Source organism: Corticium candelabrum, chromosome 3 (assembly GCF_963422355.1).
Source record: "Corticium candelabrum chromosome 3, ooCorCand1.1, whole genome shotgun sequence".
NCBI lineage: Eukaryota > Metazoa > Porifera > Homoscleromorpha > Homosclerophorida > Plakinidae > Corticium > Corticium candelabrum.
The window spans coordinates 6,577,648-6,604,259 of NC_085087.1; the positions used below are offsets into that span (position 1 = coordinate 6,577,648).

General features: G+C 41.6%; 1 protein-coding gene and 3 long non-coding RNA genes across 5 annotated transcripts; 3 read left to right on the forward strand and 1 right to left on the reverse strand.

The window, feature by feature from the left end:
- Nucleotides 1–2,411: 2,411 nt before the first annotated feature.
- LOC134176645 (uncharacterized) lies at nt 2,412–2,941 on the forward strand. The gene is made up of 3 exons (XR_009969317.1): nt 2,412–2,510; nt 2,565–2,645; nt 2,738–2,941. It is a non-coding gene; the product is annotated as an uncharacterized LOC134176645 (long non-coding RNA).
- Nucleotides 2,942–7,341: 4,400 nt separating this feature from the next.
- On the forward strand, nt 7,342–12,366 carry LOC134177314 (uncharacterized). Its single transcript, XR_009969473.1, has 5 exons — nt 7,342–7,451; nt 7,528–7,648; nt 7,724–7,777; nt 11,468–11,576; nt 11,657–12,366. It is a non-coding gene; the product is annotated as an uncharacterized LOC134177314 (long non-coding RNA).
- A 240-nt stretch (nt 12,367–12,606) lies between these two features.
- On the forward strand, nt 12,607–15,069 carry LOC134177399 (uncharacterized). Of its 2 annotated transcripts, none has more exons than XR_009969496.1 (5): nt 12,607–12,895; nt 12,954–13,121; nt 13,187–13,626; nt 13,683–14,013; nt 14,083–15,069. It is a non-coding gene; the product is annotated as an uncharacterized LOC134177399 (long non-coding RNA). The 2 variants fall into 2 exon arrangements; XR_009969495.1 differs by having other exon boundaries at nt 12,608–12,895; nt 13,699–14,013.
- Nucleotides 15,070–18,474: 3,405 nt separating this feature from the next.
- On the reverse strand, nt 18,475–19,174 carry LOC134177563 (uncharacterized). The gene is made up of 2 exons (XM_062644339.1): nt 18,945–19,174; nt 18,475–18,870 (listed from the first exon to the last, which is right to left on the reverse strand). The coding sequence occupies exons 1-2, from the start codon at nt 19,096–19,098 to the stop codon at nt 18,536–18,538; spliced, it is 489 nt and encodes a 162-aa protein (XP_062500323.1). The 5' UTR covers nt 19,099–19,174; the 3' UTR covers nt 18,475–18,535.
- Between the last annotated feature and the right edge of the window lie 7,438 nt (nt 19,175–26,612).

Below are 26,612 nucleotides of genomic sequence, written 5' to 3' on the forward strand. Positions count from 1 at the left end.
ACCATGGTTAGCGCAAGGTTAGCAACATTGGCATGCAATTAGTGTGTATTACGTTACATTCTTCGATGGACCTCCAAACTGTGCTCTTGTTACTTCTTTGTCGCCGGCAGTACTGCAGCTTCTGTCCACGGACAGCCAGAGCTCCATGCTCTTCATGATCAATTGTCCCGCTGTTTTCACGCATGCCAATGGGACATAATTTATGTACAGATATGTTCCCAAGAGACAAGTGAGAACGCCGGTAGTTAACCTAACCCTAGTAAGAAAACGCTAGAAGTGTGAAAAAGGGTGTGTGCGTGCCGTTCGCGCCTAGCAAGACTAATCGTATTACAACAGAAATGTCGGAACGAACAGCTCCCGCTACATTCAACTCCTTCTCTTACTAGCTCTCAGCCTCACCTCTGAGTCTCGTAACGACACACAATACAGCTGTCACCGTCAACGTAGATAGTCTAGCAACCATTGTCCGAAAGTCATGAATAAGCTGAAACGCTGACAAACATCTGCATGATGACATCACGTCCGACTTGGTCACCACTTCTCGTCTATTCGTCGGAATAGCTTCATTTGCATTCGCTAATCGAATACGGTTAGCAAGGATATGCAAACCACGCCTGTTGAGCCGCAATCTCACTAAAAAGTACATTCCCGAATAGGAGAATACGTGGGGAAAAACCTGTATCTCCTGAAGCAGACGTCCTAGCGAGTTGATTCCGACGTCATTGGAAAGCTCACAAGGGGGAGGTTCCAGATTAGTTCATGAATACGGAGATTGGTGCTTTATTACAACACAATTACTAACTTCCTGTATGACACGCGCTTAGCCCTGCTACTCTGCCATTTACACCAGGTGTCAGATAACTTCAAAGTCACCACTATAACGCCCACCACTTGAAAGCTGACGCAGCCGTACTGTGAACTATTGATTGATAAGTAAAACAGCTGTAGCTAGCAAGCTTATGTACTAGTAGTTGAGGCATTAGTTGAACCTTTGAACGTAAGTTCATAGCGATACCGGAACCTTTTATTTAACTGACAATAATTAGCTACGCCCATCTCTGCTCTTCAATTTCTTATCTATTAACTACCCCAGTTCCTACGTATTCTCCTAGTCGGCCACTTCCACGTAAAAAGTGAAAATAGCGCAGATGTTGACGTCAGAAGGTGTAAAAAGTACCTACGCGTCAATCGACTAATCAAAGCACAACATACATCCTACCCTGGTTTCTGTTACATTACACTGTAGAAATTAGAGAGCGTTCACGAATTACTAATTTTAGCTAGCTAGAGAGGCTGTAAAATGCGGCCATCGCAATTCAATTACGCTGTCAGATGTGGATATCTTTAGACTCTAGTAGTAGTTGTACAACTAGGTAGCGCGCGTAATAAAGGTTGTCGACTTAATTAATTAATTGGCGGTGTGAGTAGCTCTGACAAAGTATGGTTAAAAATTGTAGTCATAAAACTATTCCAGCAGTACTGGCATTTGCCTCTCATATTTGGGACTAGGACAGATCTGAAGTATCATACATGGTTAGTCAAGCCTTTCGAAAGGGTGTCACATGTGGGTTTCTATGGAATGAGAAAGTATGAATCCATTCATGATCGACTGTTTCCAAGAAGCTATAACAAGAGCTAAGACATGAAGCTAAAATATTTACAAAAAGCAGAACAGTCGGCTAATTAACTATTTAGTGAGAGGTCTATTATATTAACTGTAGCTAAACGTTGCATGTACGAATGGTGTAGATATTGTACTTTGTGTTGTCTATGGCTTGTGTATTTTGTAGTCTTCAGATGTCTTAGTTGTTTTTTATGTTTGCCCCAACCGGGCCAAGAGGAAACTGTACCTTTCTAACTTACCTAGAGAGTGCAACACACGTGACCGAAGCAACTCTTCTAGTGTGCAAATTAGTAGACAACTTTATTTATGCAAAAGTTACACAGCTGGGCATCCCATGCAGTCAAGAGTGCAACTATTAGATTCGGTGCTGGTGAGTCTTTCAATCTTCCGTAACAAAACTCGAAAGTTGCATTACTGAATCTATTGACGGCCATACGTCTGGTCCAAAAGTTCTTGAATTCTGACGCATTAGGCTTTCCGCGGTAATCACGAGACTTCTTCGAAAGATGTTTCAAGTATTTTGTGCATGCGTTTACCCATTAGTCAAGAGCCAATGAAGAGCGTGAAAAGGAGCTGGACACATGACTAGCACGTGGGATTGTCGCCACCTCATATACTCTTGTGAAAGCATGCAAAGACGTCATCACATCGACTGGCACGCTGATTATCACTAGCGATAACAATGAGCGCATGCGCTGCATCCCAACTGTCAGGTCGTTTGTCATCCAATGACACACTACTGTAATCCTCCTTGGGGTAGTAAGAAGGAACGAAGGCGTCGGACGAGCAGAACTGCTGGTCGCCATACTTATAGCACTCAGGTCTCCAACAACTCCGAAGAGCTTCGGGCATTGGACATGCGTAATAGCAACCAACGCTAACCAGGGTCAGTGTCTTGCTATCGCATCTCGTACGTACAGCAAATACAATCATATTGCAGTAATCACGACCGTAACGACGAAATCGCACGTCGAGAAGAGATACGCGCAGTGAGCGTACGCCAAGATTGGAGTTTTGTCAGGTGAGTCAACCATACACTGTCTAGAGTATTACACTAAAGTTCCTTCATCAACGACTCGGGTCTAATGCTAACCTTGGCTTCTTGTTGATAAGGCAGGGGCGGCGAAGTCCCTGGGGGAACATGACAGAAAGGCGTGAATGACTGTCACGTTCACAAGGAACCTACCGACGGCATAATTTCCGTGCTATTGGAAAGACTTTGTGCTAACTCTCCTAGGATAGTCATGATAGGTACTTGCATGGGCGCTGTACGTAACATAGAAGTGACAGTTTATTCGATTATAGTTCATGTGCACATTGCAGCGCTGATTTTGTACTTTCCAATTCTCCCCCAACTTGCAATACGCTCCGCCGCCCCTGTTATCAGCCGATGGTCAAACCGGGCAAAGTCTCAGCGTGGTAACCGCCTTTGATGTCGTTGTTCTGCCGCTCTCATTATTCCCCTTGTCTATCTAAAGACATTTAATAATGGTCTCTGGTCGGCTATCAAAATTCTTGTATCGACGTACTGAACCACTACTAGAGTAGAAGCGTTCTCAGTAGGTCTCTTTCTGCCTTCGTGTTGTCTAGCAATTCGTGTAGTACGCAACATCAGCCTAGACGGTGACGTGCGGTCTCATCTTGACGTGCTGTCAACGTCGCTCATGATGCTCACACTTCTCCACCGCCAGTTTTTGAGTGACATCTGCGCGTCTTGTTTAGTGTACTCAGACGAGAGCAAGGTACATTAAATTTTCTTGCCTCTGCTCTCGCGGATTAAGCTGGATTTACAATATGCAAACGCTTGAGCGCCGCGTCGCGTGCGTCACGTCGCGTAGTACAAATTCATATTGTAAATGGTCGACGCGACGCGTCCAAATAGAACCAAGTTCTATTTGAGCGTCGAACCGGAAGCTGTTCACGTCGCGTCGAAAGTAGCACATTGATCTCGACCAATCACAGCCAACTATAAATGCACGTTTGGCTTCCGTGAGCAATAATTATTGATTTCGGCTGTGTAGTCGACGTTGAGCGGTCTATAGATTGTGTAGGGAGCTATCCTTGCTTGTGGATGATCAACTGCAAGATGTGCAAAGACCTGCGTGCAAGGGAGAACGCGCAGAAATTGATTTTGAGCAAGTTGGGGGTTTCGGCAAAGTTGTGCTAGTAGAAAATCGAAGCGCGAGTGGTCAGTTCAATAATTCAGGCAGCGACGTCTACGGCGCGCTGAAATCGTATTGTGAATGGTACGACGCTTGTGACACGTACATGCCACTCCCACGCAAGACAACTGACAACTTGACAGGACGCACGCGACGCGACGCTCAAGCGTTTGCATATTGTAAATCCAGCTTTAGTATAAAAACAAGGGCGGAGATGATATAGATTAAAAATTATGCATGCTTGTGGTGTGGGATAGGAATATTGACACCCCATAGGAGACAACTATCTAGTAACGGCTTTACAGTAGGCGATTTGACTCCAGCCAAACTGGCCCGTGCTAATTCGGCCCCATGTAAACGATGTTAGCTCGAGTTAAGTGCATTTAGCCGTGCTAAATTAGTCCGAGCTAAACTCTAGGGTCAGGCTGGAGCTAAACCTAACCTGGTGTACATATTTTCGTGTAACTGGGCAACAATACGTAAAGGTTGTGCATTGGCGTCATCGGACTATAGCAACAGTTGCTAGGTCGCCTTGTTGAGTGGCAAAACACGCATGCTAGAGCTAGTGTGAGTGGCAGGATCCGGTTTTGTTCTGTTTCTTTTGGTGCGTACGACAGACACAAAACAGAGTACAGGTGTAGTAAATTATAACGCTTAGTTAGATCAGCTGACGGCCTAGCATGTACCCAGTTGCCGATGTAATTCATACCGACATCTGGACAGTAGCTACACCAACAAATAGTAGTAGCACAAACGCGTTCACACCTCTAGTTAAGACTAGTCACCTGGGCAGGTGAATGTAAAATTAGCCTTGGCATTCTTTCATCCGTCATATCCGGCCACAATCCGCGCTAGATCTCTCCTATTGCATGCTGCTCTTGGATCTTGCAAGAGACTTTCCTATGTGTCATTCGTATTGGGCTTGCTGTCTTGGTTGCTCTCCAACCCAAAGTATGTACTGCCAGACTAGGGATGTCACGTTTGCTTTTGCAACGAGATCTGAGGATATGACCTTGGCGTTGATTCAGGGCAGCTGTCTAGTGAACGCGTACCGTTTGGCAACGATCACGTGAGACCCTTGAACACTTTCTAGCGCGTTGCACTTGCGAATCGACTGAGCCCTCGAAACGTCATCAAAAGGCGATATCGTCCAACACTGAATTACCTACTAGCTAGTACACCCAATAGCACAGCAGTTCTTGACCATCTCTAGCAGACACGGAACTGCGCACTAGTATGGGAAGATAAGGGCGTGACTGACAACTTGCCACTCAAATGGCGGCGGCAGCGGGTCACGTGGCCTAGTGACGTCATATGCACAACCTAATAAACGTAGTATATTTCCTCTGCGTATTCCCTTATTTCTCGTCCCGTATTCGCAACCTTAAAAACTTTGATGAACATGTCAAAGAATCTTTTTAAAAGGTTTTGCGCTGATATCGACGAAATAAGATTAGAAGCAAAAACAGTAACGTCTCCTTCATGCGCTTGCGTAAAGCATGCCAAATGCACCACCACGCCCAGTTAGCCTGGATAGTCTACAACACCCCACCAATCATGCCAAATTAGCACGGGCCAGTCAATTTGGCTCAAGCCAAATCGTCTACTAGTAGTGTAAAGCTGGTATTAGACACCACCTGGTCTTACTGGAATGTGTGGGGATATGAAAGCGGCTGAACAGCTACCTTTTACATCAAAACCAGTTGTAGTCTAGTAAGCTGCAACAGCCTAGGCTAAACTAAAGCGTGGCTATAGCTGATGTTCCAGGGTTCACGTTTATTCTGGCTAACATAACTCATTGTTAAAATGGATGTCACAACATTCAATAGAAATTAACCATCTAAGTTACAAGCATATCTTTCCCTCACTGAAGCGTGGAAAAAAGAACATACAGCTCCACTTTTGGGTTTTACTCTATAAGTGCATTTCTTTACCTCTTCTGGTTTTTGGGGATTCAGTCTGGATAGGTCACAAGACCTCTCTGTTCCTCTGACTAAAAGAGAGAGAAAAGATCTCCCGTGTAAGCAGTTACAGTAACACACATTAAGGCTAAACACTATATAGACTCATGCACGAATGTACCCAACAACTACCCAGTAAAATGGAAACCCGTCGAAAAAGAAATTGAACATTTTGTTTTGACAGGCTGATAGCCCTTTCTACAGGACTAAAACAACTAATCCAACACCTCGATTCAGCCACAAGGAATTCAGTCCCACAAGTGTGCTACTTGTACACTTGTACAGTGAGTACCAGCTAAAGGTGATAGCTACACAGAGAGTCGAATCCAAAGATTTCCTGCAAGGATGACAAACGCCATATCGTATCAAAAGTGTAGGAAAGGCATGCAGGTTAGGGGTCAACCTGGATGCCATTATTGGAGCTCCTCGTTTCTTCCACTTGTAGCTCGTTTTCACTATGACCTATTTATATATATTGACCATAGGCTGCTGATTGAAGGGACCATGGCCATCCTGGCTCCTACACCAATGCAAATGTCGACACGCCCGCTACCAGACGAGCCGAGATTTGCCTCAAAACGAAACGTCAGACACGCGAAATTGCGATCGCCAATGTCGTGATGACTTCGGTATTCATATGAAGCCAAATACAAACGAAGAAGAAGCAGGTCGCACTCGATATCGGCTCATCGAGACGACTCGGAGACGCGTGAAAATTATCATGGCCATCGTCACGCCCTTCGCATCCCTCTCGTACAGCTTCAAGAGTTGGAGAGTGCCGATTCGAGACGCCATAAATGCGAAACCAATAGTCCACGCGACCAATGTACAACATACAACCGACGTCATCGTCACAGACACTAGATCTTACCTCTACAAGTTGTTAGAACAGCGACCAATAGAAGCTGGAATTTGGCCATCACGTGTCTACGAGAAAGTCCAGGGGCCCTCCAGATGGGTTTCGAATTGTCTCCGTGCGTTAGCCTAGCCTCGAACTTCCAGACCAGAGAGTGCGGGAAGCGCGTGAACTATATCCTTAGTGCAACGGGATCTCACGAACAAGGAGGAGACGTCTGCCGTGTTTGCGGCGATATCTTGGTGTACGGCTGGACACAGCGACTCTTTGATTCTGCGGCAGGGACATTGGCTAGAACTCTAGCTAAAGTCCATTCCCGAATGGCAGAATGCGTGGGAACTGTTGTTAGTAGATAAGGAATTGAAGAGCAGAAATGGGCGTAGTTTAGGATTCCAGTATAGAAATGTTTCGGTACGAACTTACATTCAGAGGTTCAACCAATGCCTCAACTACATAGGCTTGCTAGCTACAGCTGTTTTAAGGGGATTGATCCCCTACTGACAAATATCATTAAAATTCATGACATAACTGTCACATATCAACTATCAGTTAAAACGTTTCAAAATTTATCACTTGCTAATGTTAGTCGAGTTTCAACGGTCCAACGGCCAAGTTGTCTCCATAGCAACAAGACACCCCTCCGCTGTTTTGAACGAGGTTGCAACAGTTATTGCGCGCTCGCTTTAATCGAGCGTGCAGGGAACCCGAGGCTACGTGATCGCGGAACAGTCAGATGCGATTAGACTCTTTTTTTGTGCGTTCAAGCTTATTTTGACGAGTTTCGCTACCTCGAGGTGTTCAAATTTTGTGTGTAAAGGACGTCAAATGCGCTTGTCAGCGTAACGGAGGTAAAAATCGATCTATCACATTGTTGTACCTCGTGTAACGAATCGTCGTGCCAAGTTTTTTGGTTCTACGCTTTAGTTTGCCAATTTAATAGAAGAAGAAGGCTCGTAATGGCGTCCATACTGTCTTCGCGCAACGGTCGAGTGCACCGGAAGTTCTCGGCCAGTTGCAAGGTTGGAAACATGCAAGTGAACTAGACGTAAGCTACAGACACTGTTTCTACACTTTAAGAGACGAATGGAGCTAGTCATGTTGTACCGTCGCTTCTGACTAGGAGGAAGGAATACCGGAATTGCAGGGTTACTCAAGAATGCACGTCAATTTGAAGGTGACGCCAGGAGTTTTGAATATTGTCACTCTGCAGACGTAGCAATTGATGATGAAATGAAATTATAAAGGAAAGAGTTAATAGAAATATTTTTTCATAAAATCGGTCTGGGGAGGGAGTCGCACCCCCTAGGGCCTGTCCACATTGGCAACTGGATCGAGATGGAATCACGATCCAACAACGCTGTCCACACTTGCAACTCAATCGCAATCCATCCGATCCACATCGTGAGGTGGTTTCGATCCCGATTGGTTGAATCCAATTAGAAATAGTGGGCGTTACCTTGACGTACGCTATGCGTGTAGTCGGAACATCTAGCACTCTTTACTGTCTTTGTTCTCGCTCACCTTACGTCGCTGTATCAGCGCTTTCCACAAGCAAAGAAGCCACACGTACACCTCGGTCATCAGTCACGTGATATCAAAATGAGGCAGAGGTATCATTTTCAAAGTGCAGTGTGGGCGATTGAATCGCGATCCATTTTGGTCTAGTGTGAACAGACCTTTACTTATCAATCCATAGTTCAAAGTACGTCCACGTCAGCTTTCAAGTAGTGGTTGTCATAGGGGTGACTTTGAAGTTATCTGACACCTGGTGTAAATGGCAGAGTAGGTCAGGGCCAAGCACATGTCATACAGGAAGTTAGTAATTGTGTTGTAATAAAGCACCAATCGTATTTTATTAACAGATCTGGAACCTCCTTCTTGTGAGCTTTCCAATGATGTTGGAATCAACTCGCTAGGATGTCTGCTTCAGGAGATACGGTTTTTCCCACGTATTCTCCTATTCGGGAATGGACTTTAGTGTAACTGCTCGACCAGTTGTCAAAGGTGATGATCTACCGATGCTGCTGTGCAGGACCTGTCAACGTAAGCTTGAAAAGATTGAAGAACTGGAGCTCAAACTAAAGCCTCAGGACTACCATACACGAAAGAATAGCATCCTTGCTTGATACCAGAATCGCGTTCAGAGCTTGCTCCTATAATAGCAGCTGATAACCCCCTAGATAGGAGGACGGTTACCTGATCTTCCATGAGAGATTTCAGCGGAGAAAGAACAAGGACAATTGGATGTTTAGTAAAAAGATTTACTCCAGCTGCATGCTGCTCATGCGTCACTAGAGGGAGCACTTGGAAGATAGCAGACTTTCCAAAACCAGTCGGAAATGTAGCGAATACATCTCATCCATTCAGAAGGTACTCCACCGTCGTTCGCTGTTCAGGATGCAGTGACGCAATTCCCAGTGTCGCAATTCCCAGTGTCGCAGACGCCTTGGCGAAAGCCGTGGTAAGAACACTCTCGTTCGCAATGCTGCTGGCACTTGTGGCCATGATTAGATGTATAGTCACTCGGAACGCGTTTTAGACATGTGCATGACGCGTGCTTGCACTTAGGTGCCACAAGGATTTCACTTGCTCGTAATCAGCATTAGTGCACTTAGCATAACCAATTATTGCTAAGCCAATCAGAATTTACAACCGAGATTTGAGTTGTAAGGAGCTGATTGGCTTAGAAGGCTATTTCCAAAATCATTTTAGTATGGACTTGGTCAAGACTAGAGTTCGCGGTGCTTTGCGCGTTCTCTGGTCTGGAAGTTTGAGTCTCTACGGCTCTGGTCAGCCTAGCCTTGTACCTAGGCCCTCTTGCACGCCCGGAGAAGAGAGCCTGGTACACGTATTTGCATGCATGCATAAATTAGAAGGAAATCGGTGTAATGTATGCATGCACGCGGAACTGACGCTGTTTAGAATCTCGAGCTGATAGTGTCGCACGTAAATATGGCAGCAAACAGCTTCTGTACGTACGGATACAAGGGCGCATTCGATTGGGCTCTCCCATCCTCTTCCAACAAGCAGCAGAGTTGGTAGAGTTGGCTCTTTCGACTATAGCGGCAGAACTGTAGAAGTTGGAAGAACATACGGTGTCCACACGGAGCCTCTTCTGGAAGAGCCCAATTGAATGCGCACCAGGTGATGTTCTTTGTCCGGTTTTTTTGACTTGATACCAGTCGACGTCCTAACTGTCATGTGCCTGCTCCCTCAATTTTCTGCTACAGCTCGAATGAACAGAGTAAGAGCTGCGTGGAAGACCGTCTGTCGTACAGTTAGAAATTCCCAAAATAAGCTGCAACTTCTGCTGCAGTCCTTCTCGCTAAGCAAACACTGCAAACAGCCTGACTGCAGTACAACTAGACATCAAACTCGACACTGCCACAAAACAAGGTCTAAAATCATCTAGTTGGATCACTTGACCTTGGGTCTAGATCTACGGCTTCATCCACGCACCGAAGCTGTTTCGCTGTCTGTTCAACAGTTGCACGCAACAGTATCTGCTCGAGATTCTAAACAATGTCGGGTCCGCATACACGCATACATTACCACGATTTCCTTCTAATTTAGGCACGCATGCGAATACAACGTGTACCAGGCCCTTTTCTCGGGGCGCGCAAGAGGGCCTTGGTACGAGGCTATGGTCAGCCCTGCCTCATAGTCTTGTGTGGCGAGACGTTTGCGTGCAGGGAGGGGCGTGTACCTGCCTTGTAAGTCTGTGCGCTTGGGCTGTAGCACGTTACAGCCAGGACTGGTATTTACGTTGAAAAAAGCAGACAAGCTGTTTCGTTGGCCATTGTCCGCAACATTATCGGCTCGAGATTCTAAATAACTTTGCATTTTGGTCCCATTACATTAGGTAATTTTGCGCACAATGTGTACTGTACTACTCATGGCATGCAAGTTTAGGTTAGTCTCCCGTAGCCAAGCCATCTCCGCCTACATCTTTCCTGCGAGAGATAGGATGTAGGATGCCAAAAGGATGTAGGATGCCAAAAGGATGTAGGATGCCAAAAGGATGTAGGCGGAGATGGTCTGGCTACACGAGACTAAGTTTAGGTGACATCAGTGGTGTAAGAGAAGATTATTACGAGCAGAGGGCTGTGCTGTAGGTGGGAATTTTGGAATGTCTTACTTTTTTCTCTCTGGAGTGCTCATGGTCTGGACACTCTGGTCACCCGGTGTAACGGGTAATCGAGAACGGGGAAATATGGAATGGCCGATCCAGATTGCCTCGAAATTTGAACTGGGCGTACCACTTTTGCTAGAAATGTAGGACGTCACGACAACCAGGGCAGGAAATACGAGGCGACTGTTGTTACTCCCGGAAGTATTTAGAAACGGTCTGGCTACGCAAGACTATCGTTACTGCACAGGCTTTGATATTTTGAAGTCAATCTTTCACAATGGCAAACGTTGAAGACAATGGTCTAGCAGCAGAGAACAAAATGTATGACCGACTAGTTTACTACATTGAAAACTCAAGCTATCCTGAAAAGGTAAGACGAGACGAAGGGGGCGCCCGCATCCTAGGCATGGTGTGTGCGCGTATGCAGGTTTTTAATAGTGAGTGTTCTCAAACGTGCCAGACAGTCAGAAGTCTGCCGTACGGAAGAAGTCAAAACTATTTAACCTAGAAGACGGAATATTGTATTACATTGACAAAAAGACTAAAGTCAAGCAACAAGATATTCGTGACACTGCGACTAGACGACAGGTTTTTTTAGTATCTTCGTTGGCTATCTTTATGTGATACAATGAGGTCTTGTGTGTTTGTCAACTGGGTCCCCTTCATGGGGACTTTATTTATATCAATCATGTATGATTTCTTGTTATATTGCATTTGCGTTTGCTCTTTCAGATCCTTCAAGACTGCCATGTTGTAGAAGGCCATCACGTGGGTAGAGACAAGACTGTTTGTAGAATCAAAGTTCTACTGGCTGGGAATTGTTAGTGATGTGAAAGAATTGGTGAGAATCTGACACAGAATATCTGAACTGTGCCTTTGAGTAATATTGCATTCTGTATTTGTAATTCTTCATGTTATTAGATTCAGCGTTGTGATATTTGTCAGAGGACTAAACGAAATTTGACCACCCTTCTGAACTGTTACATCCAGTTCCAGGTCCATCAGAGGTCTGGACACAAATTGCTATTGACTTAATTGGACCCCTACCAGAAACAAGTCATGGAAATAAGTATGTCACATAATACTAGTTGTATGGTGTCTGTAGGCGCCTCGTGTTTGTGAGTAACACGTCCAATGGAGCGCGCCAAGTCCTAGCTAGACAATAAGTATTTGTTGAAACCCTAGCTGTCATGGAAGTAAACATGCAAACCTCCTAGTAGTTTAGATTACGTCTATAGGCATGGTAGAGGTAGTCGTCGTTTTGCGATCGTGATCAAGACAATTGAAATGTACAGTCTAGGTATGCACTCAGTTCCGTTGTAACGACAGTGGTATGGTATTTACTGACATAGAAATTGATATCAGCAAACATTGACTATCAACAGTGTTAGATGCAACACAGTGTAGTAAAGGATTGATTGTAGTATGGGACGTGTGAATAGGTGACTGTAGGTGGCATCCAGCTAATAAAGGTGTTTCTTGGTTGTCAAGTACACACAATCTCTAGCTACAATACAAAAGGATGGGGCGACGGAAGTTCATGAAGCTTTTTGGTCGCCATTTGCTCACCTAAACGAATAGTTCTGAGACTCATCTGTAATCGGACACGGCAATGATTTTTTAGTTAAGGTAGGTCCTATCATGAAACGTGGTGGTGGGGAGGAGATTTGAGATTTGTGTGTACATATATGTATATATATATATATATATATATATATATATATATACCAAGAGCTTGATGGAGAGCCATATAGAACCACGCCCCTTTCTGTTTGACCCGGATTAGAAGCCTCGCTACGCTCAGCAATAACTTCATAGCTAGCTTACCTACGTATGTAATCTACACAGTAACACCATCACCATATTACCATGATATCTTCTGTCTCGGGTATGCTGTTGTCATCGTGGACTACTTCAGCAAGTGGCCTGAGGCCAAAGCCATTCCAATGAAAGAAGCGATTTATGTTGCAGAACTCTTGTATGAACTGTTCATGAGACATGGAATTCCCAAAGTTATAATTTCCGGCCAAGGCAGAGAATTCTGCAATGCAGTTTGTGACATGCTACTGGAAAGGACAGGTGTCGAACATTGAATGACGAGTGCTTACTACCCACAGACCAATGGACTAACAGAGAGATTCAATCAAACTCTTAAAAATGGTATTTGTTGGCTTTAAATTATTTATCTTTCCTAAATTGTTATCTGTCTTGGTGGTAGGTATTAGTCAGATGATCCACAGTTCTGATAACGAATGGGTCCTAGCAATTCCTGCTATCCTTTTTTCGTATGGTATAGCTGTTCATTCATCAACAAACTTTACACCCTTCATGCTCTTTAATAATCGTGAGGCACATTTGCCATTGGACATGAAGGTAGAAAAATCAGGTAATGTGGCTGTATTCCAGTTTTATTCTGCAAATTCAATGTTTTGTTTATGTTTATTTTTGTAGCTGAGATTGGAGTGTCAAGTCAAACACAGGAAGAACTCAAACATCATGTAGAATTACTAGTAAACATCAGGCAGTCATATGCTAGTATTGCCAAGAAGAATATTGCCAAGGCACAACAACGCCACAAAGACAGTTATGACAGGCGACACAACACCTCTTCCACAGGAATACAACTAAATGATAAAGTTCTTTTAAAAAAACAGCAAACACGATAGTCGTAAAGGAGGGAAACTAGAGGTCAGATGGACTGGGCCATATAGCATAATCGAGTGTCGAGGCAAAGGATGCTTCAAGCTGAGAAATACAGATGGTCACCAGGTGTCACTGTGAAGCAGACAGTACATGCTTGTCGCCTCAAAATGTACCACCAGCTATGGAACACAGGCGATTCTCCTCCATCCAAACTGTCCAGGCAAAGCAATGATGAGAGCAACAATGAGGTGAGTTAACTACCACAGACTGTGTACGAAGCGTAATGTTGACATATATTATTAAGTTTTGAACACTTGTAGACACATGTCAGTGAAAATGTCAATACTGGTTTTCTTCTACCTTCCCCACCACCAACATTTGTGCCTGATGACATTCCACTGCCTCCGCCACCTTATGAGTTAAGCTCAATACTGATGAAGATAGTGCAGGTGCAGAGGTATACCTCAATGCTCATAGTAAACCACTTGTGATCTTCAGACTTGCTAAATGTGGGTTTTAGTAAAGGAGTCGATCACTCCCTTACTGGGTGACAAAGCAAATCCTGATTTGAATAGAACTGAAGTGACTTGGAAGCTGTGCCAGTTTATCAGACACGAGTGAAACCTCATCAGAAGGTAATGTCCTGCAATGGTTTGCTTGGAAGCACAAACTGAACTAGATATTTTGTGTAACTGTTCTTACAGTATAAGTCTGGCATGGGCACAGCTTCATATCAAAAGAAAATGAACAAGCAATGTCAGATAAAGACCAAGGTCACTAGGGAAGTGCCAGAGCCCGTTGTCATTTCCGACAATAATGATGACATTCAGGCAGTTGGTGACATCCAGCCATTGGGGCTATCTAGCCATGATCTTCAGATCCTAGAAAAGAACAGTGGAACAGCAGCATGGTTGAACGATCAACTGATCAATGCTGGTCAACAGCTGATTCAAAAGCAGTTCCCATCTGTTGGTGGTCTTCAACATCCTATTTTGTCGGAAACACTGACATTTGACATACAAAAAGGTCCTTTTGTACAAATTGTTAACTGCTCTAGAAATCACTGGATATGTTTGTCGTCGTTTGGGTGTCCCTCAAACAATGTCAGTATTTTTGACAGCCTTCATTCATCATGTCCTAAGTTAGGAAAGGATGTTGAGGAGATCGTCGCTTCTATTCTTTTCACTGAATCTGCGTCAATCAATTTTATGCTTCCTCAAGTACAACGACAAAGGACAGGAATTAACTGTGGGCTGTTGCCTTAGCATTTGCTTATTCTATCTGTTGTGGCCAAGATCCCGAAGCCATCCTATTTCAAGAGGATCTGATGAGAAAGCACTTGTTAAGCCGTATTAGAGAGGAAGAGATGAAACCTTTCCCTTCTACAAAGAGAATGACACATCTTTGCCATAGAGTAGTGGAAGGTTTTATCAAAGTGTTCTGACTGCCTGACACGGGAGACAGAATGCTACAGTGTGACAAATGTGAAGAATGGTACCATTTTACTTGCATACAGAGAGCTTATGACATGTCAACAAAGAAAACCTGGCACTGTCAGTGTGTTCTGGAAATGAAACCATTTCAGTGAAGTCCTTATCTGTTTTGCTGGGACTCCCTAATTCTGCATGTTGCATATGATGTTACAGTTACCTATTAATGTTTTATGGCAATATATATGTGTAATGATCCGATGTGTTCTCTCTAAAGTATTACTCATGCACAAAATCAGAAAGATCAAGGCAAGATTAACAAGGAAACTATGCAGTTTGCTTCACTAAGTAAGAGAATTTGGGTGTCCACCAGATTTCTCAGAAAATTTGGGTCTAGTGTCAGATTTCCTAGGAAATTTGGGTCTAGTGCCATGGCAGGGTTTTACATGTTCCCAATTTCCCAGTTTCGTTCCGTATTTCCTTTCCAAAAATTTACAGTACTCCCCTACAGTACAGTGTAACTGTCTAGGTCTAAACCTTTCCTAGAATCCAATTCATATGTTCACACTTCTGGGTGTCGGGGTCGACTCCATCCCATCCCTCCCCACGCGGGGGGGGGGAGTAAACCTACTTTCCCTTTTGTGTCTATTCCCTGTAAGTGTGAACTCGGAGGTGAGTAATGAAGTAGAGGTCACACCAGGTGTGCTCATTAGAGCACTATGAGCTGCTCCAGTTGGACCGTTCCAGTTGCTGATCTGTTGGTCTTACAAGATAATTGGATAATAACCATTGCTGCACCCGTTTGTCTTTGATATGCAAAAGTACTATATCCTTCCGTTTGGTTTGTAGGAAGGGCGTAGATAATTTGATAAACAGAAATGCCAGACCTAGCTAGCCGTTTATAGCAATACCAGAGCATTGCGGAAGTCCAAGAAACAGTGGAGATATTGATGATTTTCAAAGTTCACACTTATGGGAACAGACAGGTGTTGGCAGGGCATTGCTTGTTTTCTCACTGTTTCTAGATGATCCACTACTCACCTAAAGCCACGAAAAGTTTGTCACTTTGATGCATGTTTTGTTTCACTGTATAGTATACTGGTAGAGAGAAGTATTTTGGTAGATACCAGGTAGAGTATACTCCTCATTGTCAAAGCCTACATGTACTGGCCTATATGTAATTCAAATTGTGTCAGGTTTGTCAAGTTACCGACATACCAACCCCCAACTACAGGAACCAATGAGTTAGAGAGATTGAAGAAGGAACGCTCCATTAGTATTTTCTTCAACTGGAGGGATGGGCAAAGAAGCTACCACATTTTCAAGCATATAGCTAACATCATTTCAAACAATCAAAATACCTCATGCATGAACAATGTCTATGGTTAGATGCAGACTAAGTTTTGCTCTATTACGATCAGCAATTCTGTGTGTCCAAAGGGCAAGATCAAACTACATTGTCCGCTCAAATTAGACATGATGGACATTGTGCAGAGTGAGACTCGTCTCAAGCTCACTCACTAAGTCTTTTCCTTGTTGTTCATTTTACTTGACATAGTTTCTGTTAGTCACAGTTGTTGTAGTTAAAACTATTGATATCAATAAAGTGGCAATAATTATATAAATATATATAACTTTTGTTATTATTGTTATTATTATTATTATCAGTTTGACAAGGCTTTCAATGCTGACCTTTTTTGTTGAGAAGTATCATTTACAATAATAAGAATTCAGTAAATCAAATCCTGCTTGCAGAAGTATTTGGCTAGCAAACGTCACATCTAGAAGTACTAACACAAAATAACACCATAGCATTTATATATGTACAAGCAAAGACGTACTGCACTAAAGCTGTGCTTATTCTCAATTAGTTATTTGACTAGGCCTTGTGCAAGTCGATCCCAACAGTTATATACAGAAAGCACTGATTAGTCAAAACACGCATATAATACAAACACTATTTTGTCTATGCAGCTACAGTGCATCACCAGAAGAAAAGTGAGCCACTGATTACAATCACAACATGCAGAATAACGCCTAAGCAATTTGCATGTAAGTAAGAAACTCATCTACTACAGAAACAATATTTGTTTATGTCCAACAGCTGTCTCTACATGTTGGACACGGTTGCATTAGTAGTAGCCACTTGCATGGGTATCGTTGCATATGCTCGTGATTCCTGCATCTTTACTTCCGAGTCACCTGCTGTTCTCTCCCTTCCCACCACGCCATATGCACTTGATTGTTGCATCACTGTCTGAGATTGGAGTTTGCAATGGGTCTTCATAAATTTGACTTCTGACTGTCCTACTACTAGTCTCTCGAGTGGACTTGGTTACATCTCTCTTCTTTCTGTATAGACATATTATCACACCAGCAATGATGAGAATGATCACCAACACTACTGCAGCAGCCACACCACCTACAACACTTGATGATAGACCTTTTTCCTCACCTAAAGAGACACATCGTCATATATACAGCCATCCTCTTGTACTCATTAGCGGTCTCTCTTCTGACTATTTCTAATTATCAAAAATTGCACAAGTACCCAGTGCTGCACAGTGGGGAAGTGAGAGAAACAGATGCCGCTCTCTTCAATAAAGATTTCAACCCTACCAATTTAATCACAAGCTCTGAAGTTTTGTCTTGAAGGGTATAGTCAAATTTGTTAAATTGCAGCAGTTTACAAATCGGCATTAAGTTACTTTGTTTAATAGGTTTATAATTTAACACCTGTAAAGAGAAATATTACTAGCTGTTACTACAAAAATTTTTTAGCTACACCAAGAAAGACCCTTTGAACCTCCAACAACTCTAAAGCCAGTACAAACCAGAAGAGAAGAGTGTTCAAGCAGCAAACTTTGGTCCCATGGGAAGCTCCCTAATCACAATCTCAAAACACTACAATCGAATTGTTCTACAAATTTCAATTTGTTAGTACTAGATAGCCGCTGACAAATCTGCAAAGCTCTCACCTAAGCAACACTACAGAGTTTTGTCTACCATGCAGTTATAATCAGTCTTCAACACTTAATTACTAGCTGTACTGGTATTAAATTTGACTAGACATATAGTAGCCCAAGCCTTAATTCCAGCCTCTTCAACAGAGACTCAAACAATTAAAGCACTCAAGGTAGCACATATGACCACTAGCTGTTTGTATTTGAACATGCCTACTGAGGTACACTGTACATCAAATTAAGTGACAGATGACTCATAACTAAACATTTTGCACGTGAAGAGAATATTGACATGCATATATAGTCACCCATGCAGCAGTGCTACTCAAACAACAGCGATGAGCCTGTACAACTTCATGACACCAAGCACTTCATCAACTCATCAACTATACATAATTTCATTTCTTACTTTATCTTGGCTTGATATTAGAAATGTGACTGGTTTCCCTATTGGACGTTCCTGTGACTGATCATATACTGTATACACTTGAACTGTATAGTTTGCTCCTGCCTCCAGTCCCGTTATGGTAATAGTTACAATACCATTCTCAACAGAATATGATGACTGGAGTTTGTCAGCAGATGCTATATCTTTAACAATGTATTTGTCAATTTGACAATTCAAGTCAAGAGCCTTTACTGTCAGTGCTATGGTGTCATCAGATAAAAATACTTTGGCTGCTTGCGGCTGCAATAATGGACGTACAGATCGAAACAACACAACACAATGCATATAAGACCAAACAACACACGAATACAAACAACTACTCACAAATACACTGACCACAGCGTGTAGAGCAAGACTGTGTAGCAGGAACACTAGCACCAACACAATTTCTTGCAACAACCTTTGCATAATATGTTGTTCTACCAGAAAGACCTGGCACAGTAACCATTTCACCCTTCTGTGTCAACTCAGAATTGTCAACCACAAACAGATTCTTTGAATATGCTATCAGCGTGAAATTCAGATCTTCACTCAATACTACAGCATAATGTGAAACATCATCACCACCATTGCTGCTGACTACCCAAGTTATTGCTACACTTGTATTTGTGGTCAATGTGGGATTACATTGAAGTTCAGGCTGGTTTGGGACTACAAAACAATACCAACATATTTACAAGTGCAGGTAACTACAAGTGCAAGTAACTAAGAAGTCATAAACACACCAGACAGTGTAGTTGCTTTGACCGTCGTGGACATTAAAATTGGTCCAATACTATTTGTTGCTTTCACGTCTATACAATATGTTGTGTTACCATCCAGCCCTGGTATTATGTAACTGCCTCCTTGCTGTGTAAATCTAGCATTGTCCGATACCATCCATGTCTTTGAGTTGAGCAATGTAGTTGGAGTATTACTACAACCTTTCCTCCATGTCAGTGTGTACTTGCTAATGTCACGTCCACCATTGCTGTACACAGTCCATGTAACCAGTAAACTGTTATTATTGTTATAACAAGAGGTGTTTACAGACACATCAATTGGACCTGGCGAAGCTATAGAAATACCAGAAACAAATGCTGGTCCTAGGACCAACCGCAATATATTGAGAAGAGGCGGTACCATCCCAGACCCGTGGAGGACGATTTTGAATCGGCACTACACGGGTCTGGGAGGCCGAGGCTAACCAAGTACAGTTATTACTTGAGTTGATGTATTACTCCCTAGTGGATGTTCAGCATATGTCGTTACTGTAGTTTTCCAGCTTTTATCAATGGTAAAGATGTACTGTATGTAATTGTTCTCATTCACTATGACAGTGCCTATTGATTTGTTGAGGTTTCCGTTAGATGATGAGAAGAGCACAACATTATTTCAACTCAGACGTATATCAGTTGCAGCTGGAACTGATGACATGTTGATGACTAAAGTTCCTTGGTTTTTAGATACAAGTTCATTGCTCGAAATAACACTAAGACTGACACCATCAAAATCTAACAAATGAAACAAGACAGTTATACTGGCTTAATTTACACTAGACGATATGACTCGAGCCAAACTGGCCCGTGCTAATTTGGCCCCGTGTGAACGATGTTGGCTTGAGCTAAGTGCCTTTAGCCCGTGCTAAATTAGTCCGAGTTAAACCATAGGCTCGAGCTAAACCTAACCATGTGTTACATATTTTCGTGTTACGGGGCAACAATACATATAGTATATTTCCTTCTGCATATTCCCGTATTTCTCGTTCCATATTTGCAACCTTGAAAGACTTTGATAAACATGTCAAAGAATCTTTTAGACAGGTTTTGCACCAAAATTGACAAAATAAGATTGGAAACAAAAACAGTAACGTCTTCTTCATGCGCTTGCGCAAAGCATGCCAAATGCACCACCACACCCAGTTAGCCCGGATAGTCTAAACACACCACCAATCATGCCAAATTAGCTCGAGACACCTAGGCTTGAGCCAATTTGGCTCGAGTCAAATCGTCTAGTATAAAGTCGGTATTAGTCTAGTGCAAAATAAAGTAACAACAGTATAGAATTTATACTGTATATCAGCAGCTTAGTGTTGATCAATAATTGCAAAATTCCATTACTTACATTGTACAGTCAAATGTACTGATGAAGTGACTTTGTCAAATTCATTCTCAACAACACAAGCATAACGACCACTTTTGTCCCTTGAAATTGAAGATATTCTAATATCGCTCACCCTTGTAAGTGAAATGCTTGTCTGCATTTTCAGTATCTGCACGTGACCATCATTCTTCGTAAATATCCAGCTAAGAGTCGATAGCAGCAGTACAGTTGAATTCTACAAAGTCTGCACCCCTCATTCACAGTTTGATCAACAGGAGGAGTTTCCACAGATGGAGCAGCTACAACCAAGCAAACAATTGACAGACACTCCATAATAAAAGTCAGTTACTACTACACCATACATACACATAAATGCACTCATGCTCATTCACTCCTTTATAGTAGTAAGTTACACACTGGTATTACAATTACAATTCTCAATACTGTAGTTCAATAGTGATTATCGTAGCTCATTACAATAGGAATAAAACTAACAAAAAATGAACATTGGATTAGTCGTGATATTTCTTGTTGAAACAAGTAATTTTGCTTTTAGTGGAATGCTAGATGAAATGCTGAAATTAGGTAAATTTTGAAGTTGCCTGAAGCTTTTACATTCAATATAGCGACAAAATATATAAAAAAATATATCATTAATTCATATTCATTCAAAATGACTATAAAGACAGCGTACCATTGCATGCCTTCCTTCCTTGGCATCCTGTTCTTTGTCAATATCAAGACAACTATTTCAGGTATAAGCAAGAAGAAACAGGACTTTGCAATGTCACATGACTTAGCAAGTAACATACTTAAAATGTATACGGTTAACTGACATCTAGTGTGTGACTGTGTATATAGCTGGCTGACTATGTCCATCACACTCAGAAATGTGCCATGCTCTTAGTTTTGATCCAATCATGGAATGGTATTTCTGATTGATCATACATGCATGGTAACCAGACACTATGGACAAACCACCAATCAGATCTGTGAAACATTCATAAAAGAGATTTTACCAGAACAGTGTAATTCATGTTTGCAATTGCCAGGTCTTGCTGAAAATAAACGGAACTTACTGTCTGCAACTGCTAACAAGAAATCAATTGCTTTCGTAGCTTATGACATATGTACAGGAACCTAGCATTATATAACAATGACTGATATTTATGTCTCATATTATGTGATAATCCTTGTTACTGTACTTTCGACTACAGACTATTTCTTCAGTGACTAACCTCCCCGCCAACGAAATTCAAAAAGGGCAAGGGCTGGCTGTGCGAGACTAAATGTCCACATTGACACACACACACACACACACACACACACACACACACACACACACACACACACACACACACACACACACACACACACACACACACACTGTGACACACACACTATCTGTCCCAATGTGAAGTTATTTCTAATAATTATGGTATGCACTGCCTACTTGCTTATTTAATCTCAATATAATCTGTTGTTAACATCTCTGAAAATACTAATAAATTATGATGATAAGAAAAAAATCTGGCATGGCTTGCTTGAGACTAGGTGAAGGAGTTGTTATATAGTTAGACATTAATTACTAGACAATACTTGATACTGTAGAATTCACATGTACTAAAAATGAATAAATGGAGTGAATAAAAGGAATGAATAAATGTTGAACATAAACATTTTCTCACTTCCCAGTCTAAATGTGAAGGGAACACTGTCTGTTGTTCCTGCTTGACACACAATAGAGCCAGTTATTAGAGTACCAAAGACCAATACGTTAGCCTCAGCAAGACTTTGATGCACAAGCATGATACTAGAAGTGCTGTTCTCTTCAGTAATGTTGAAAGTTATTGGATCCAAATCTTTAAATCTGTTGTGCACCCATGTGATACTGGCAGTGACATTTGTTATACATCTCACAGTTTTCACTGGACTGTCAGTTGGTGGGATATACACGATACTTGGAGGAGAGGCCACAAACTTAATTTGGGCTAGAACACAAACATAAACAAATTCAACAGAAGAAATATAAAATACAAAGTGATAATTTAATTTCTGTAACATGATAGGTACACAGTTGCCTACATGTTATAGATGACACAATTTTCCAAGTACATACAATATACCAATACAACAGTCTCGTTACAATATTCATGATTACAAAACAGGTCTATTTTGCTGTGTATGTATATGATCGCATCTAAGCAACCTTCACTCTTCTGGAACCAGGCATGCAGCACATATATCGATCACCATAAAGAAGCAGTAAGTTTTGTTCTTCACACATATCGTTAACATTGTTTGCTTTTCTCTATTAATTCTTACCCTTTTCTCACCTATTTGGCTAACTTAGTATTTGAGCTTCTAAAACAACATCCTGCAGGTGCCCGTCTTCAACCAAAGTAAGTTTGTAAGCTGCTAGTTGAGTGAAGAAGTGATTTTAACTGTATTTCCCATGCAACTAAGCATAAATTTTGCAGGAGCTAGCTTACAGAAAAGACCAGGTGGATAATTACCAGTACAAACACCATGTGAGCAGTTACTGTAAATAAACTGTCACTGTGTTAGCTAGATGTGCTGTACTAAAAGTGACATCTCCTGAACAAAATGTTTCTACCAGTTGACTACCATTGTATGTGCATTGAGAGTAAACAGTGGTACTATAAAGCAATAAAAAGACAACAACAAAAAGTCATTATCATTTCCAACTTTAATTAAACTAGGTATATTCCATTTAATTTATGTAATCCTCCAGCGCAACTAGAAATCCAAGAATTAAATATGTTATAACTAGTTAATATTGTTATCCATCAATCTACTTAGTACTATTCTAGTGCTGCAAAACTTAATACTAGTAAGTAGACTATCCGGGTACATACAATTAAACCATCCGTAAACAGCGGAAGTGTGTATGCGATTGATCCGCCAAGAGGTTCACCATCTAACTAAACGGTAGATTCACCACTATACGACTCGGTATTCACCATTCCCAGAGGTCAGTGTGTTTACTGTTCCTATTCTACTCACTAGTACCTAGTTAATTAATCCGTTTCTAGCAACAGTTTTCTTTCTTTCTATTTCTCTGAGCTGTACATGTACACGTTCCAGATATCATTTTCAGTCATTTCGGATTGCGTCACTCATGCCTACGTTACCGTACATGCCATTGCTACCTGTCGATGGTAGGACGAAGATCAGTAGAGCGCCCAGTAGACACTCCCGTTTGCAACGTAACGAATCATGCCCTCGTCTATGAAACGTACGTCATGAAACCAGTTATTGTGGCTGTGTCGGTACTACGCAATGTGCTAAGGATTTAAAAGGGGAGGTCGTAATGGTCGCGGTCTAAAATTTAGTGGTGACTCTTGCAGCCAGCCCCTCCCCCTTTCGATTACGCGAGGGACTGGCTGCGCGAGAGGCACCGTTTTCTGTGTACACATTTCTGGCAGAAGTGGAGCAGTAGTGCAAAGTCGCTAGAAATGACTTCAGTAACATGGGAGCAGGCTAAGATGGTCGCTTAGTGCCGTGTAGCTGCACCGGAAATGTAACATTTTTGTGAATCTAATTAACTGCATTATGTGTGCATTTTTTGGTGACATACCCCATGTGAGAGTAGACTTTCTGTGACAGCAGCTACACGTTCTCTCAACAGTGAAATGGACTAGATCTAATTCTGACTTACGGTATTGTTTAAACTGAATGTTGGTCACTGTTGAGAATCATTAAAAAAATTACAACTGCTGCAGCAAGCTGCATGGGTTCAGAATTGCAACATGAAGCTCATACCTTACTAGTCAATGTAAGTGTACTGTAATTAATTGTTTATTAGCTTATAGTTTATATGTCTAGTACAAACTGTGACTTTACCATTGCTTGTCTTGTTTCACAATAATTGTCTTTCTGTGTGGTAGAAAGTTAGAAGACTGTTCTCATGACATTTACAGCATGAGAAGTTTTAGACAGTAACATCAGTGTGGTAAACATGTACCAAGAGCTCTAGAGTGTATTGCATTAACTTAATTAAGTAGTAACTTTGTAGATCTATGTCAATGTTTAAATAATTGCAACAGATTAATTAATGGTAAGAGCTCATCACTCATGTCACTCTACTCAATCGGTTTAATTTGGGTAGAATGATTCTTGTAAGTATTATAAGCAAACCTTGCTTGAACAATAAATTAAACTTGTAATATACACACACTGTTGTGCTAGATTCAATTGTGTAATTGTACATATATAAACATGTCAGATCCAATTAGCAGTCTCAATCTACGTAATTATAACTGTTCAGGTTGTAATGGCCTGGAATTGGAAGTTTCACTGGTAATCGATTTACCTTATATCAGCCAATACATATAATACCATATCATATGCATATAGCATTTAGGAGTAATGTATATTGAGGTCGGAAATTACAGGGGTCATCACCCCTTAATGGCCCACACGGTTCCTATGGCTATTCACAGTGACACTACTATTTCATAACTATTTCATTGTTTTTATTGTTATCTTGATGGTTGGCATTTACTTAATAATTTACTGCCATTGAGGATTCACTAGTAAAGTATTTAACTTCATATGATGTTGATTTACCATTCAGGTTACTGCTGTACCATCTGTGTACCACTGGAATGCCATTAAATTTCCTGATTCAAATAGTCCAGTGGATGGTGGAGGTAACCTGCATTGGTTCCTTGGTACATAAAGATGTGCTACAGGTACACTTGTCTATTGGAAACTGGGTAACCACTCTTGGATAAAAAGCCCTTCAATGCTAGACTCAAGCCAGTCTCTCCCCGCCCCGCCGTTCCCGGATTGTCGATCACTACAGCAAAGATTGACAATCTGGGGATCGAATGACAAAGGCGGGAAGAGACTGGCTCAAGTCTACTTCAATGCAGGGCACAATAATGTGATTGATATAGTGGAAGGTCTACATGGTCTGTGTACATGTGTTGTATATACAGAAATATATGTAGTCCAGATGGTTTCACAGTTGGAATCCAGTCTTGGGCTACATCATATTTTTGTAGTTTCCACTGTTACTCTACATCCCTTTGAACACCCTTCTCTCTTTATCCTTATCTCCAGACCCTTAACTCCAAGCCATTCTGTCAGTATCCAGCTATACTCTAGACACAAATTCATGTGTCTTGAGTGTCATGTACAGTTAGTACATGCTTTGGTATCATTTCCAATACTAGCTGTACTGCACTTTTGGCATAACACAGTTGGATACATTGTACTCTATCTCGTATTTTCCATCTCTCATTAGGATTGTAATAGGACTTGTAGTGCATCTACTTGGTAGAATGGATTGCACTACCTTTTCCTGTGACCACAAGTGGTTTAAATCCACTTATATCCAAACCAGTTGTTTGTAATTAATGTACATAACAAATCTTATTCAATCCATAACTCTACATTTCGTAGTACATATGGTGTACTACTATTTCCATTGTATAGCATAGATGCAATTAATACATAAATTAGTACATATACAGGACTTCAGCAGCAGAGGTCCCAACTCCATCGTGCATTCCCCACCCTGTCAGTTTTGTAATTTATCATAAAACTGTGTTTTCATGTATTCAGTACATGACAAATGTGCAGCACATTGCTGCAGGCTTAACTGTGCCTACATTACCACAGAAACGCTTGTAGGCATATTCATATGAATTCATTACTTTGCATTAGTAAGAACGTTGTAGCTATAAATCCTTAATTAAATGGGTGCCTCACTTATGAACCCTCTACACATTTCATTACCATGCAGTTGACTTAGTGTTCTGTAATGGATCTACTAAGATAACATGCATTATTAGAATTATAAAGCATACATTCTTAATTTACGTTTGCATTGCATATGGTGTAATTAGTCTTCAATATTCTACATTCTTGATACTGTAAAATAAGTTAAAGTATTAAGAAACTAATAGCATGGGTGGCAGATTGATATAAGCCTTGCCAGTCAAGGTGTCAACTATGCCAATTTGAAGGTAAAATATTACACCCATGATATAAGAATTTATGCAATACTTATTTTCTAGTTAATTGAATAGACTGCCTGTGGGCTTACTTACATTTTTGTATTAAATTTGATAAGCAAATGATTGCATATTACTTACTGTGTTTAGATAACATTTATTTCTGTAATTTCAACTGATTTATAATCACTGTCTGGCTGATTGTAGCTGTTCCATCTGTGGAAACTTCTCCTGTTGATCGAACTGTGAATGAGGGTGCAGACTTTGTAGAATTCAACTGCACTGTTGCTTTGACTGTGCCTATACCGACTGTTAGCTGGATAT

Excerpts from the sequence above, each read along its gene's own strand:
- LOC134177563 (XM_062644339.1), bottom strand. The coding sequence starts at position 19,098 with ATGGTATCGGACAATGCTAGATTTACACAGCAAGGAGGCAGTTACATA. Across the intron at positions 18,871-18,944 it reads CAAAGCAACTACACTGTCTG|TCCCAAACCAGCCTGAACTT; the intron begins GTGTGTTTATGA and ends ATTGTTTTGTAG.